The following is a 16,097-nucleotide window of genomic DNA, read 5'->3' as shown; positions in this document are numbered from 1 at the left end:
CCCCGCTGAGCTATTAATCACCCTGGCAGAGTACAGGGAAGACCCAGAGTCACACGGGGCTCTTTGTCTGTGTTGCTGATGGAAACACCCATGGTATTGCTCACCTGGGGGCAGAACAATTAGGTGAAGGCAGAAAAAAATTAACTTATTTCATCGTGGCTATGAATGACCAGAAAGAGCTTTACTCAGTCAACTCAGAGAGCGTGTATTATCGTCTTACTGGGTGAACAGTGGTGGGATGGGTGCTCTGGGGGAACATGAGACATGGTCCAGGCTTCCATCAGAAGCGCCCTAAATAATTTCAGTAATTTCCCAGTTGATCTCCCTCCTTCCGGTCTGGCATTTCTGCATAGCAGCCAGAGTGAGCTTTTTATGTATTTATTTTTATTTACATACAGTAAAATTTGCTCTTTTTGGTGTCTCTGCATTCTGATAAATGCATACAGTATGACCACACTACCATCAAGATATAAAATAGTTCCAACACTTGCCAAAAAATACGAGGGCAGGCTGCCTCTTGGAAGTCCGCTCCTTCCCTGACTGCAACCCCTGGCACCCACTGATCTGTCTTCTGTTCCTGCAGTTTTCCTTTTCCAGAATGTCACAGAAATGGAATCACATAGAATGTAGCCTTTGGAGTCTGGCTTCCTTCACTTAGCATAATGCCTTTGAGGTTCATCCATGTTGTCGGGTGTATCGGCAGCTCGTGCCTTTTCTTTGTTGAGTCATACTCCACGATGCGGACGTGCCAGAGTCTGTCATCCATTCGCCGACTGAAAGACACTGTGATTGTTTCCAATTGTCTGGCAGCTATCACTAAAGCAGCTATAAACACGTGCATACCAAGTTTTGAGCGAGCCTGAGTTTTCATTTCTCTTGGGTAATTACCTAGGAGTGGGATGGCTGGGTCAGACGCTAAGGGGGAAACTGTCAAACCGTAGCTTGAGCTTCTAAATAAAAGCATACATCAGATCATGTCACCCTTCCACCTAAATCCTGCCAAAGGCTTCCTATTACAGTCAATAGACTCAGAGCCTCCCAGTCGTATGCGATCCGGATCCTGCCTGCCTCCATGGTCTCCTCTTTACCACCTGTTCCTCACTTCTTTCTGGTTCTTCCACATCGTTTTCTCAAACAGCCTGAGCTTTCTCCCTCTTCGGGATCTTTCCACTAGCTTGCAATCCCTCTCCTGGAAAGTTCTCATGCTTGTCTTCACATGGCTGGTTCTTTCTTGGCATCTGTGTCTCAGCTTGAATGTCACCTTCTCAGCAGGTCTTCCTTGACAGCCCCCCACCAATCTAAAGTAGCCGCCTCCCGCAGTCACCCTCTGACACATGAGAGCATTTATTACCGCCTGGTCTTTTCTTGTTTGGTTGTTTACATGCTGGCTCTGCCATGTATGTCACCCCTTCAGCTCTCTTGTCTTTAAAGTGGGCATAATAATGCCCCTTCCCCTACTTGATGGTTTCTTTTCACAATATTACAAGCTTCTGGTGGCAGGAACTACATCTTTTCTAAAATTTTCTATCTCAACTATATTAATCATCTTAATCATCCTCACATTGTTATTAAAAAGTTCTTAAATGAAGAAAAAGTTCTTAAAGGAGCAAACTCCCTTTTACCTCTATAGGTGAATCTCTAAACTAGAATGAGACACGTGCTTTTAGAGGGCAACTGGTAACAATCATCATGATGGAAGTTTAAGTAACTGTCCCGGAAAGTTTATTCACACAATCCCCTTTGTCAGCATATTTCCGATTTCTGAACGACATGAACTCACAGGGCCCTTGGTGGGCAGGGTACTCAAAATACAATACAGTCAGTGGTGGTGCTAGAGCTGGCTGGAGCTAGATGGCAAGGGCTGGGTGTTAGGTTTTCAGGAATCTTGCTAGCCAGTTGTTAAACCATTGGTAGATCTTTACACCACAGAGATTGGTAAACTCTACAGATTGGGGTGAGGGGGGTCATTTGTTTGTTTGTTTTGTTTGTTTTTCTGATGTACCAGCACACCACTGACGGTAAGAGGTATAGAACAAGAGAGAATGGTGATGAGGTAAAAGTATTTAAAGGAAGTAGTAAAAGGTGGTCTTAGCCTTAGGTGATCCAGGGTCCTGAATGGATTTACATTCTGGTTAAACACTTATCAAGCGTATGAACTTGAGCAACTTCATCCACTCATTATTGAACAAACACTCACTGAGCACCCACTCGGGGATACAGCAGAGAACACGTGTATAAGGTCTCAGCCCTCAGGCAGCTAACAGTCCAGCGGAGGAAAGGAAGATAAATGATTACCGTGTGGAGTGGGAAAGCATGGGGGCTGCAGGAACACTGAGAAGGGCAAACAGCCAAGTCAAGGGTGGAGGTGGGGATTCAGGGGTGGCTAGAGGAAGAGGGAAGGGTCCCCCAGGTAAAGGAGGCTGGGATGATGCTGAGAGAGACGGGAAAATCAGAGTAGAGTATCATGGCTTGTTTTAAATTCTTCAGACCTCAGTAAGAGTCGTAGCTACGTTGCAGGAGAGTTGTGAGAATTGACGGATATAGTAAAGGAATTGGGATATACTGATAACAGGTGGAAGCTGACCAAGGAATGACAACTGAGGCGGTGGCATCTGAGCCGACTTCAGACTAGCCTGGGTAAGACACAGCCGCTCACACGAGATCAGGATGCCTAAATTCTCATCAGACCTTTTGCCTTTTCAGCCAAACCTCACTGCAAGACACCTCCTACAGAAGAACAAAGGCCGTCAGTCATCCCACACAAAAGGCATGTCCCTGGTGTCATCCTCCAGAGGCAAGGCGACCAACGCACCCACACTCCGAAGGGGCCCGGGGTCCAGGAGGAAGGGGCCCGGGCAGTTCTCCATCATGACGGCCTTGAACACCCTCAACAGGATGGTGCACTCTCCCTCGGGGCACCATATGGTGGAGATCAGCACCCCAGTGCTCATCAGCTCCAGCAACCCCTCTGTGATCACTCAGCACGTGGAGAAAGCGGATGCTCCTCCCAGCTCTGTGGGGCAGGTAGGGAACCAACCCCTGGGATAAGGGCACCTTGGAGTTGGGCAAGTGACCCACACCGTGTCACAAGCAATATTGGATCTTTAGTACCTGCTAAGCCCCCATAATGCATTAATAACAACTAATGTCATTATGTGTCAGAACTGTCTATACATGATCTCATTTCATCCTTGAAACAGCCTGTGAGCTAGGTATTATTATTATTGCTATTGTTACCCCCATTTTACAGATGAGAAAACTGAGGTTTAGAGGAGGGGGGTTTGCTTTCCCTTGCTAAGAGCCATGGCATGGTTCCTGTCCCTTAGAGAACTTCCCTCCAAGGAGATAATGACATCTGTTTCCTGGGATCACAGTTTAACCTTCACTGTTCCATCCTCCAGTAATGTATCAGGCATCACGTGACAGGGAAGAAAAAGAAACTATGGGTTATTGGGTGTTTTCAGGACTAGCTATATACTTTGCAAGGCCCAGTGAAAAATGAAAATGCAGGTCAAAAATGATTAAGAATTTCAAGATGGCAACAGCAGAGCATCAGACCAAGTGAAGGGCCCTTCTGAGCACAGAGCCCTGTGTGACTACACATGTCACATACCCTTGAAGCCAGCCCTGGTGGTTTTCATATGGAGCATTTAATGAGATTATGTATGTAAAGTGCTTAGCACAATGCCTGGCACATAATGAGTACCCAATAAGCATTAGCTCTTAATACTATTGTTATTAATACAACTGCTGTTATTATTAAGCCTGGCCACTGAGTTGCCAAGTGAAGGGAGATAAGCCAAGGGGCCATCCTGGCAATCCAGAAGCAGAACTACTTCTAACAGCATGAGGCTATTTAGGTTGAAGGATGCTTTAAAAGATGAAGGACCAGAGGTACAAGGCAAAGTAATTAAGAATTGCATGTCAGGTATTCTGCTATAAACACTCTTTGGAACCATGCAGGTGACAACTCGAAAAGACAAACCTCAACTTGCACTGATGTAACTTTTATTAAGCTGTAAATCTTGTTTTTAAACATGAATCTCTACCTTGGGATTAAATGACTTAATTGGACTCTAATCCCTTTTTAACAAGACAAGGAGGAGGAGAAAGTCAAGGGTTCCTCAAAGACCTGTGTGCTGGTCTAAAAGGAAAACAATCACCTGCTACAGCACTTCAGACCTTATACCACTGTCTGCATCTCTAGGAGGCCGGCTGTTGACGTCATTCTGCCCGCCACTTGCACTACATACATACTCACACACAATTACACTCTCCCCTCCCTATACACTCTCCTTGCATTAAAAAACTGTGAAATTCCCTTCCCTTCCTACCCACACACACTCCAAACACTTTTTTACAAGTACATACACACTTTGTGCCCCAAGTTCTACACCCCGTACACACATATACACACACATACATGCTCCAACATGGGAGCCTAGTGACTCACAGTTAAGCGAAAGACTAGCAGAATTTTTCTGAAACCATTTTTTCTAAATATATAGACATAGGTATACGAAGTACAGCCCACACTCAGTAGATCTAGGCTAGCTCACTCAGCTATAAGTTGGCTTCCCAAAGGATTTAACCAAGAGTCACTTTCCCGGTGCCTTTTTCATTCTTCTCCCTGGTCATTTACCTCATCAACAGAGAGGCTGGACCGAAGCAGAGAATCCTAGTAGGATTCAAAACAAGTAGTATTCCTTCCTAATGTTCACAAATGGTGAGAATTCCAAAGTGTGGCATTGGCATACCCTATCCCCAGGGAACCACTGCACAGTACTGATAGCCTTTTCTCAATTCACATGGTGGTGGATTATAAATATTTCTACATGTTTCCCCAGATGTTGTCAAAAACACACTCTTAAAATGCCCCATTTATGAGCTACATCTAAAGATGAGTGGAAAGTTGAGCAAATGACAAGATCTCCTGCTTCCTTTTTCTCTAACATCCTTGAGAGCTGTGGTTGGGTCTAGCTTATCAAACTTCCCCTCCTTCCCCATCCCGGCACCTTTCATAGTACATAGTCCCTAGTAGGTAGTAAATCAAGGAATCAAGACATTTGGCTTAAACATCTGGGCAGATGGTGGTGACGTATACATAGACAGGGAAGACTGGAGGAGGAATTGTTTCCTATAGAAAGATCACAGGTAAGTGTAATTCTTTCAACCAGTAGACATCTGTTGAGTTGCTTACAATGTACTAATTACCAGACTGAGTCCTGGGGATTCTACTACCAAAACATCAAGAACGGCAATAATAATCTCAAACATTTATTGAAAGTAAAAGAATTGATAGGTAGAAAAGGAAGGAAGGAAGGGAGGGAGGGAGAGAGGAAGGGAGGGAGGAAGGAATTCTTTCTTTGTTGCCAGTGTCCTGGGTCCTGCGCTCCATCCTAAAATATGGTAAGAGCCTTTGTAGGTGAGGTACTCTCACCACTTTACAGTGATGTAATTAAGACCCCCAAAGAAAAATGGTTGGGCCACCGTTCCTAGAATTAGTGAACAGTGAGAGTCTGTTCTGACCGTAGAATTGTGTGATTCTGGCCCATAAGCTCTTGTCACTATGCTTCGCCATTAACAGAGATGTCATCAGGCAACACCGTTACATCAATGTAGTTTATCTTGAATGTCTGTAGCCTCCCTTTTCTTGCACATCTTCACTTGACTCCAAGGCCTTCCAGCATTCTCTTCCCTGCCCACCCCTCAGTAAAGAATTTGCCCTAAGTCTTCTGCACCTCAAGAAGGTTTTCATTTACTATCACTTTGTTCCTTTATGAACTACCGTGTCCAAGCATTGTGCACGGTACTGAAGGCACCAGGAGTAAGTCTTGCCCCCAAGGAACTCACAGTCTAGCAGGGATACAGAAAATAAATGACAGACTATGGTGGAGTTAGGGCTTCCTAAAATGAGATGAGCACCCTGATGGCTCCCACACTGACTTAGGCGGGGAAGATACTTGGAATTTTACAACACAGAACTGTCGACAGAGAAAGTTACTTCCTTTCCAACTTTCCCCAAGCCTCTTGGTGATATCAGAAAGTCTTAGTTTGGTGCTAGTCTGTCTTTAACATCCTCTATCAGGTTTTGCTAATCTCCCTCTGTCAGGAAGCGAGAACCAGGCATCAGGCTCAGAGCTTCGGGCAAGCAACTGCCCATCTCTGAATTTCATAACACTGTATGTTTTCATCATGTTGTCGGATGGTTATCCTCCATATCTTACAAGTGATACCAGTTCTTGTTCACAGAAGTCTATGAAAAATTTTTAATACTTTATTAACATGTTTAAGCTTTTTTTTAAAGAACAGTTAGTTAATAAAGGTACAAGTGATATGTGGATATGGCAAAAACCATGGAGATGGGACACAATGCAGTTTAGAAAGCACCAATCCAGAGTAAATACATGCATAATTAGAACATGTAGGAAGTGCTACGGAAGCAGAGAAGAGGGCGTTTGTTAGCTTCAGTCCTGTTCCCTGAGAGAGGGATATTTGAATATTTGAACATTGGTCCTTCTGTGACTGACGTGTAAAAAGTCCAGGAAAATTTTTTAGGGAAAAGCCTCTTTAAAGAATGTTCAGTCCCCACCAACTAAACGGAGGGGGCTTGGAGGATCAAGGAGTAGGTTTTCTGAAAACACCTCTAAAGAAACAATGAAGAGGAGGATTACCCTTCACCTCTTAAACACCAAAGGGTAGCAGTTCCTACCTTCTCACAGAGAGAAGCTGAAGCAAGGAATTCTGTTTTCCTGTTGTCATTGTGTCCTCCCACCCTTGGGAAACCACCTGACACATCTGGCTGGAATGTCAGGAAGTGACCTTAAAGGTAAACTTTGGACTAAATACAATTGTGCTTGAAAATAATTCAGGATTAGACCTGAAGACTCTGAGTAGGTTCCGTGGGAAACTGCACTGGAGGAGGTTAAGAAGGGGGATTGGAACCAATGTAGTTGGCCTTTGGGGGAGTCCTGGAGATTAACTCTAGGTCTGCACTGAGGACGGCGATGCCTTCGAAGGAGAAGGAAAGTCAACTGCATGGGACACGAGTTAGAAAGAAGTCCGTCAGTAATACCTCTTAAGGGAAGCCACAGTGCCAGGTCCACCCTGGAGATTCCAAAACTGACTTCTTCAGGATGTGGAGTCGGTTTGTCCCATCTCCCCACTCACAGCACCATGAGGTGCTCTTGTTTGCTGTAACTCTAGCCTTCCTAAGACATTCTGCTCCCCCAGTCTACGCACCCTCCCTGCCCAGGGAACTCAGCCTCTTCCTCCCTTCCCCCTCCCGCCACTGCCAATCCCTCCAGCCCCCTCCTTCAGCCTGCCCCTTCCCCTGTATCACAGGCCCAAGTGAGTGCAACTGCAATGCAGCTATATAGAAAGCCCGTCGTCATTCCAGAGTTCTCTCTTTCCCTCACCTTCTACATCCAGTTCATCAGCAAGTTCAGTTTGCCACCTAAATCGCAATTGTTTCTATTCATCCCATCCCACTGCCTTAGTTTTGGTCCCCATCACTGCTTCAGTCTCTTCCTGGTCTCCCAGAACCTTGCTCAATCTCAACCCCTCACCCTGCCAACCCCCTCACCCCTACCCATTCTCCCAATCATAGCCTCCATACTCTGGAAAATCCAAATCCGTTTGTCGGCTTCTCCTCCCCAGACCACCAATGGTTCCCTACAGTCTTCAGAAGCGGCAATACCTGCCATTAACTAAGTGCCCACTAAAAGTCAGCAACTCTCAATATGAGATGATTTACAGACATTATGACTATTCTCACAGCTCTTCAGAGTAGGTGTTCATATGCCCATTTTACCAAACAGAAAAGGTTTGGGACAGAAAAATTAGATAACTTGCCCAAAGTCTGAAAGCTAGAAACAGACCCAGGATTTGGGGCCAGACCTGTGCCTTCTCTCCTAAATGAGTGAAGGCATTCTAAACCCTCCCTGATCTGACGGTAGCCTTCCAGCCTCCCCCCATGTCCCCCGCCACAGGCATACACGAAAGTTGCAGTGACCTACTCAACATTTGTAAGCATAGTGTATACTAGGCCACCTCTTGGCTTTTTGTCCTTGTACCCGGCATAGTGCCTGCATTACTCTGGGCAATGAACAAACGTTTGTGGAATAAATAAATGCTGTTCCTCCTGGAATTTATTTTTGGTTCATTTGCCTGTCACAGTCACATGCATACCCCAAGCCCTGTATGTATACCATTTCTTCAAGGAAACTTCTGCCACCCCTCTTCTGCAGAATTAATATCTTTCCCCTGTGTTCACATCACATTGTTTACACTTGTGTTCTTAGTACTATAAGCATCCCATATGTATCTTGTCACCAGGCTTACTAGATTGAAAACTTGTTAGGGGCAGGGGTGGTGTTTTATTCATTTATGTTGCTGTTGACTTTCCAAAGCCCCAATAAAGTTTTCTAATAACGTATTTTGCCTCAAGAATCAAAAACAAAGACAGAGGCCTCTGATTTACTTAAATAACTACCAATCCCTTTCCCCTCTTCTGATTACCCAGAAAATAAAAGAGGGAAGATAGAGAGGGGAAAGACAGGCCACTGAAATCATTCCTTATGATGTGATTCCCTCCCCCAGGCCTCCTCCATCCCATCCCAGGATGATAATGGCAAGTCCAAGCATCTTTCCTGGGCTCCTGGGAAGATGAGCTGTCATGTGCCTTAGGGAATTCTGAGGTCTGTAAAGCTGACTCTCCTTTCGATCCAATATTCAAAATATTCTGAAGAAAGTAATTTCTAGGAGCTTCAATTATAAGTCCAGATCTCCTGTGTCCCTTTGTCTCCATCTTTCGCAGAAATCTCCCAACCCAACTTTAGGGTACTCAGGACGGCCATGAGAGATGGTTTTTACTGAGTAGTAAGATAATTTTTTTTTCCTTTGGACACAGTGTCAGTGCTAATGTATGTTTAAGATTCTTAGCTAATCCTCCTTCTAAGGTAATTTACAGACATAAACTTCCCCTATGCTTATATTCTTATTTTGATTATCTTCCAATATAAATCTTTATCTTTACAATTTTCACGCAACAAACCCCTGCTCACAAGTGAAGCTGTCAGAGCTCTCTTGAACTGGCCGGATTGGCCCCAAAGAGTCGTGAGTGTAAAGTGGGGAGGCTCCACTAAATGAACACCTGTCCCCTCAAACTGTTCTGTTCCATATCATCATTATCTGCCCCAAAGTACCTTCTATGGGACCCAACAGGTGCTTGAAATATGTTTATTAAATTTTCAAGAACATACCCCTTGGGTGGAGACAGCCCCTTAGACTGTTCTCATACATTATCAGTTAATGTCTTAGCAGGAGTTCCCTGGCTGACATCTGAAAGCAAAAAAAAAAAAAAAAAAAAAAAAGACACAGGGTAGAACCAGAGGGCCTCTGCTGCCCTCTGCTCTTCCAGATCCCCTGGGTAAAGAGCTGTCAGGAGCCACCTAGAGAAGCAGTGTTATGTCCAGGGGAAACCACTCCAGCCTTAGACCCAGACACCTCTCCCCCATCTCAGCAGTGAGACTTCTGACAAGTCCGTAGCCACTCTAAGCTTCAGTTTCCATAAAAAAAAGCAGGAATAACCCCTGCCTCACGAGGCTGTCGGGAATATCAAAGATGTAAAGTGGGTGTAAAGCGCTTGGCTCCCATTTTTATTATTTTTGTTATTATTAAAAATGTTAGCAGTCAAAATTGCTTAGTAGTCAGTTGCTAGATTTCTCTTCAAGCACTCGCCTCCAGGTTTTTTGAACTTTTTTGTAAGAGAAAATTTCAAACACATATAAATGTTAAGAGAAGAGCACAGTGAACCCTCCGGTACATAATCACCCAGTCTCAGCAATTATCCACTCACAGGCCTATCTTATTTCAGTTATACCCCACCGCTCATGAACCTGCTCCTAACTGAGTTATTTTAACGCAAAGCTCAGACATAATATCATTTCATCCATACACATCTCAGCATCTCTTTAAAAATTTCAGGGAGTATTTTCTTCCAAGAGTTTAACATAAGAGTGATCCCATTATCACACACTAGAAAATGGAAAATAATTTCTTAAAAACATTAAATGTTCAGTGCTCAAATGTCCATATTTGCCTTATAAGTTTTTTACAAGATGTTTTGTTTAAATGACATCTAAATGAGGTAAACGCCTTGCATTGGGTTGATACGTCTATTAGATTTCTTTTATTCTACAGGTCCTCTTGCTTTTGCTTTCTCTCTCTGTCTCTCTGTCTGTCTGTCTCTCTCTCTCTCTCTCTCTCTCTCTCGTCCTTTGCCATGGACATGTAAAAAAAGCCAAGTCATTTCTCCTGTTGAATTTTCCACATTCTGGGTGGTACTGGTTGAGCCTATGCAATGTTAACACATTCCTCTCCACCATTCATGAGGAACCATTCATGACCATTTATTCAGGGCTGCAAAATGGTGACATTCCAAATCTGTCATCCCTCCTGAATTTTTTTTTTAATATTTATTTATTTATTTGGTTGGTTGGTTGTGTCAGGTCTTAGTTGTGGCAGGCAGGCTCCTTTAGTTGCAGCTTGTGGGCTCCTTAGTTGTGGCATGCGAACTCTTAGTTGCTGCATGCATGTGGGATCTAGTTCCCTGGCCCGGGATCGAACCCAGGTCCCCCTGCACTGGGAGTGTGGAGTTTTAACCACTGCGCCACCAGGGAAGTCCCCCTCCTGAATTTTTTTAAGCTGCAATGCTTCTGTAAGATTGACTACTACCTTCTAAGAGTTGATGATGTGTAAGATCCTATACTGTGAGTATTAACTAAATTATTTCACAATGATCTCCAAACTTTCATACCATAGGCCCTCAGCATATACTGGGGAATCCAAAGTTCATGTCTTAACCACCATATATTTATTCTCTCCCCACCCGCCCTGTGTTTCTCTCTCTCCCTTCCTTGTTTGTTCCCGGGCATTTCCCTAGTTCAAAGACAGGACTCATTTCTCACCACCTTCTCTCCTGGCATGTTTGCCATCATTGAACTGCTACTCCTTTTTCCACTGGCCGCTGCCAGCTGGGCTAATCTCCCCTGCCTGCCTGTGCCAGTCTGCTTGTTTACATCCTTATCACTGCCCTCAGGCCGGCCTCCTCATCCTGGCCCCTTCAGCAGTGTGTTCACCCTTCTGCCCCTCCTGAGGACTGGTTCCCACAGCTGGGCTAAGACCAGGAGGAAAAGACCAGGTTTCTTCAGCCTGGAGAAGAAAGGGCTTCAGTGTTGCTGTGGGAATAGGAGTTGACTTTATTTTTCCAAACATGGGTTTATAGACTGGTTTTGTGTTCCTGTGTCTGGAAGAGGAAAGGAACATAAATCAGCACATGAAGGATTTCATGAGGAACAGGGAGAAATCTCTCCCATCACATAGACTGTTAGAAACTAAGCACTGAAAATGCTGAAGGAGCCTGTGCATGCTGCTGTTGGGTTTTGGGGTGGTTTTTATTTTTCCCTGTAGAGGAAGGCAGCTTAATATAAACAGAAGGGCTCTGAGTCAGGCTAAGCTTCACGCCACGGCTTTGCTACCTAATAACTAAGTGACAGTGAACTAAGTACCTTACCCCATTGAGCCTCAGCATCCTCATCTGCAAAATGGGTAGGTCCTTCCATGCGAGGTCTTTTCAGGGATTAGCCGTAACTCAGTAAGCTGCTGCCATTGCTCTTACCTGCTTGCCTCCAAGCAGAGTGTTTAGAATATATCATCATTGGTGTGATTGAGGAGAACCCCTAGCTTAAACCGGGCATTGAGCCAGACATCTTCCAAGATCCAGGTGACCCTTCCAACCTGAATTCCCTAAGGTATATTTTTCACAACTCCTGGCCAACACGGGGGTGATCTTGTCTCATTTTATATGTGAGAAAATTGGCAGGAAAAGGTAATTCCGTAACAGAGTCAACGTCTTCCTCCAAAATCAAATCAACTAAATGTGGTTTAAGACCAAACTAAGAGTCCTTTTACTGCATCATTTAATGCCTCATCCGTGAGCCATATGGTCCCAGGCTGCAAGAGTGATCATTAGTACAAGACAGGTGCCACCACCACCTGATGTGCCATGATGTCGCCAGTTAGGCCTAAGAATCTGATCCGAATGCTCCCTTCCATCAGCAGCATGACCGGGGGGAGCCATTTTGCCTCTCTAGGTCCCAGTTTTCTCATTTTCTAGGTGGAGTAATAAAACAGACCTGGCAGAGTATTATGTTGCTCAGTTAGCGAATAGCACACTCTGAAGGCAAGTGACACCAGGAAGAACAGCTCCTATTATTTAGTTAATGATGGTCCTGGTTGGGATTCCTCTGGTCTTTTCTCAAGCACACTTTCACACAAGAGTTCTCTTTCCTTTCTGGCTACTGCAAAGCTTTCTCAGCCCCAATAGGTGTCAGGTAGAGATCTCCTCTAGGAGCTTTTAAACAAAGAGCTTCTTGGCACTTTAGGGAGAAACAGTATAGTAAGAAGATAAAAATAAGGGCTTTGGGGGTCAGCCAGCTCTCACTCTGCCTCTTACTGAGCAATATAACATTGGGCAAGTTACTTAATCTCTCTGGACCTCTGTTCTTCCATCTGTAAAATGAAAGTGATGTGGTGATTTTTGGGTTTTTTTAAACCTCTTAAGATCGCTGTGAGGACAAAATGAGGTGATGCACGTACATGAGATAATGGCCAGGTTTTGGCAGTGGTAAATGGCTCGGTAAATGTTCACTGTATGATTAATGTTGGGTCGGCTCAGGAAGCTATGACCTGCCCCCATGCCCATGCCCCAGGGCTGGCCTGTGCAAACAGGCCTTGATGAGAATGCCGTCCGCCAGCAGCACGCTTCAGAAGGATGCTCCTTCAGAGCCTGCCTGGAGTGCAGAGGCTTCCAAAAGTCCCCGTATTTCCTTGTTAAGCAGTGGCAATTCTGGAAGTAGGGAAGGAGTATGGCTTTGGGCTTGTATCTTGCGGCCCCTTGGGGCAACTCTATTTGCTCAGCTCAGACCCTCAGCTATAATCCCAAGGGGAACCCGCAGGAGGGAAGCCATGAAAAAAGACTTTGGACAAAGGAGGAGACCAGGGTGGAGACTGAGGCAGGGCCGTGTTTCCACCATCTTTTTCTTGGCACCTTTCAGCTTTTTCTGTAAGCCACATCCTCATCTGGTCTAGTTGCCCAAGCCCCTCACAGCCCACCAGTGAAGCAGCCAATGAAGAGTTGTCAGGTGCCCCCAATGCTCCAGGCACAGGCAATACAGTGGACCAGGCAGACCTGGTCCCTAAGCTCGTGGAATCTCCAGACCAGCAGGGAAGACAAATACTAAACAAAGTATTATAAATACCTGATACAAGATTGTAAGTGTGCAAAGTTCTGTAAGGTTGAAGGATGGGGAATGAAGAGAGTCTGAGGGTGGTCAGGGAAGCCTACCTGCAGGAAGTGACCTTCAGGTAGAGAGAGACCTGACGGATAAAGGAAGTCAGCCTGGGGAAAGAAGGTGGTGAAGCGAGACCCTCTCCTCAGCCCCAGCAGCCCAGTTCACTTTATACTGAAGTTAACGCCAGAAAACGGCAGTGCTCCTGGAGCACCATGAGGCCTGCAGTGCACAGATCCCCGCCCTGCCCAAGCTCCCTGAGGTACTCTGGGGAAAAACCATTCTTGTTCTGGTGATCAAATCAAGTTTGGTAATTAACCCGGCTTGCTTCTTTGATTCAGCATTTCTTCAACAAGAAGTTAAACTTTACATCATCATTCTGCCCAATTAATCCTGGCAGGTGAGCCACTCAGGGGCCCCAGCCCTGCCAGGGTTGAAAAAGGGAGCGGCCTGGCCTGCACCGCAGACATTTTAACACAGACTCTTTAGCCCTGGGAGCCAGGAGCAAGGGTAACTGATACGCGAGGCCACTGGGGCCCTTAACACACACACACTCACAGAATTCAGCATGAAGGAAAAATAGGAGAGGAAAAATAAAATAGAAGAGCAAGAGAAAGAGAAAAGAGGTGTACAGGGCAACAGTCAGGGACAAGGAAGGTAGTATAGAGAAGGGTAGTACAGGAGACATGGACATTCCTCAATGGCACAGGGACCTTGTCCACGTGGCTCAAATTTGCAAGGACCCAGTAATAGCACCTTTCACACAGACCTGTTAGGAAAGTGAATGAGATATTCACATAGAGAAGGCTTTGTCAACCTCAGTACTGCTGACATCTGGGGCCAGATAACTCTTTGTTGTGGATACTGTCCTATGCACGGTAGGGTGTTTAGCAGCATCCCTGGCCTCTACCTACTAGATGCCAGGAGCACCCACCACCTGGTTGTGGCAACAAAACATATCTTCAGACCTTCTCAAATGTCCCCCAGGGTCAAAATTAGCCCCAACTGGGGGCCACTTATGTGCGGGAGATAGCACAGGGCCTGGCGTACAATACATGTAGAATAAACGGCAGCTGACATAAGGTCTGTGCAAGGCAAATGCCCTTTCTGAATATCAGACCCTTCTTCCCAAGCACATGCCAAGAATATAAGGGCTTTGGAGAAAAACTGGAACTTTCCGTAGGTGGGATGGGTAGACTTGCCAGTGTCATCACTGGAAATGTGCAAACAGACTCATGTGCACAGGGATGGAGAGGCTGAAGGGACCTATATATTCACTGGATTGTTGGAACAGGTCCACTTTCCACTCTGCTCAGCTCAGAGGGAAAGGAGCTAATTTTGTGGCGTGGGTAGCAGGTGCCAGGCCCAGTGCCAGGGTCTTACATATAGACCAGCCTCTGTGAGTTCTGTGAATAGATATTATTATTTCCATGTTAGATGGAGGAACTGTGACCCAGAGAGGCTAAGTAACTAGCTCAGTGTTACTCAGCAAGTACATTTCAGGATTTGGGTCAGAACCCAGGTCTGACTCTCTTCCAAGCCCATGCTCTTTCCCCACCCAGGTGGCAGGAGTAGGGCTTCTCATATGCCTACTTGATCATTCACAGTGAGAGCTTAAGAGCAATTCGAGGGCAACAACCAGGCTTAGTGGGAAGGAATGATGGGATTGATTAGCAATGTCCGTCATGGGCCCAGGAATAGGAAAAGAAGGCAGGTGTTCCAGGTGTTTGCCATCCTTGTACAGACCCATAATCCAAGATTCAGTGATTCTGTATCATCCTAGCTGGCGTTTTCTGGGGTCTACACTGGACTAGGGGTACATCCCACTTTGTTCGGCAAATTAGCTGCTTTCTTGCTTTCTCGGGACATAGCTGAAAATCAAGTGTTCTCCATAGGTGAGGGTTTCTACAGAGGGCACAAGGAGCCTGTTCTTAACACATTGTTCTCATGGAGAAACAAGGTATCACAACCCTTTGTTAATGCTTGAGGAATTTTATTTTTGATGATTAAACTGTTCTCAAAAAAGAAAAGGAAAGAGAAACTTCTGAGGAAATGGGCCATTTCTTTTCATAGAAAAAAATGTTTGCTGTATTTTCAAAGTACAAGCTTTGGAAGATGCAATATCTATCCTTCTCCCTCTCTTACCACTCCAAAATAATCCAGCCCTGGTGGAAAATTGCACAACTAGATGCATAACAAAACCTGCTTACACGTGCAAAGAACATTGCAAACACCAGTTCGTCTGTTTCCAGACACTTCAGCTAGGGAAAATGCTTTCTCATGGCTGAGTCTAGGGCAACCCTGAGGACAGAGAGGGTAGAGTCAGAAATGGGAACAGATCCTTCCCTCCTGCTGGGCTTAGTTCAAGCTGCCTAAGTGAGCTCTTGTGCTCCACCTTGGCCTTGACCTTGATCTGTGCTGGCACTGATTAGGGAAGGCTCCTTGCCTTCACGGTCCTGTTCACTAACACAGCGTGCCCACCACGTGCCAGCCAACCATTCATTCAATAAAGACTTACTGATTCCCTGTAATGTGCCAAGTTCTGGGCAAGCACTGGGGAGACCAACCCTAAATATATTTGAAGCAGCATGTACCAGGTCATAGAGAACATTCACGATTTTAATCATTCTCTTGCATCCATTTCAAGTGGGTAGGACATGAATGAGATTGGAGAATGTCTACCCTTGATGTTCAAAGTCATATTCCCTATGCCTGGGATTAGGCCCTTGCTGGGCCCTCACCTCT

General features: G+C 45.4%; 1 protein-coding gene across 4 annotated transcripts in view; it reads left to right on the top strand.

Moving 5' to 3' along the window:
- SH3RF2 (SH3 domain containing ring finger 2) overlaps positions 1 to 16,097 on the top strand; it is a 144,342-nt gene that overhangs the window by 69,099 nt on the left and 59,146 nt on the right. For all 4 annotated transcript variants that reach the window (XM_027081720.1, XM_027081719.1, XM_027081722.1 and 1 more), the window contains exon 5: positions 2,704 to 3,024. In XM_027081720.1, the coding sequence (XP_026937521.1) occupies positions 2,704 to 3,024 (321 nt within the window). The remainder of the gene's footprint in view (positions 1 to 2,703; positions 3,025 to 16,097) is intronic.

This window comes from Aethalodelphis obliquidens, unplaced genomic scaffold (assembly GCF_003676395.1).
Source record: "Aethalodelphis obliquidens isolate GAN/ISIS:26980383/991018 unplaced genomic scaffold, ASM367639v1 scaffold45, whole genome shotgun sequence".
Taxonomy (NCBI): domain Eukaryota; kingdom Metazoa; phylum Chordata; class Mammalia; order Artiodactyla; family Delphinidae; genus Aethalodelphis; species Aethalodelphis obliquidens.
This window is presented reverse-complemented; position numbering and strand designations above follow the sequence as displayed.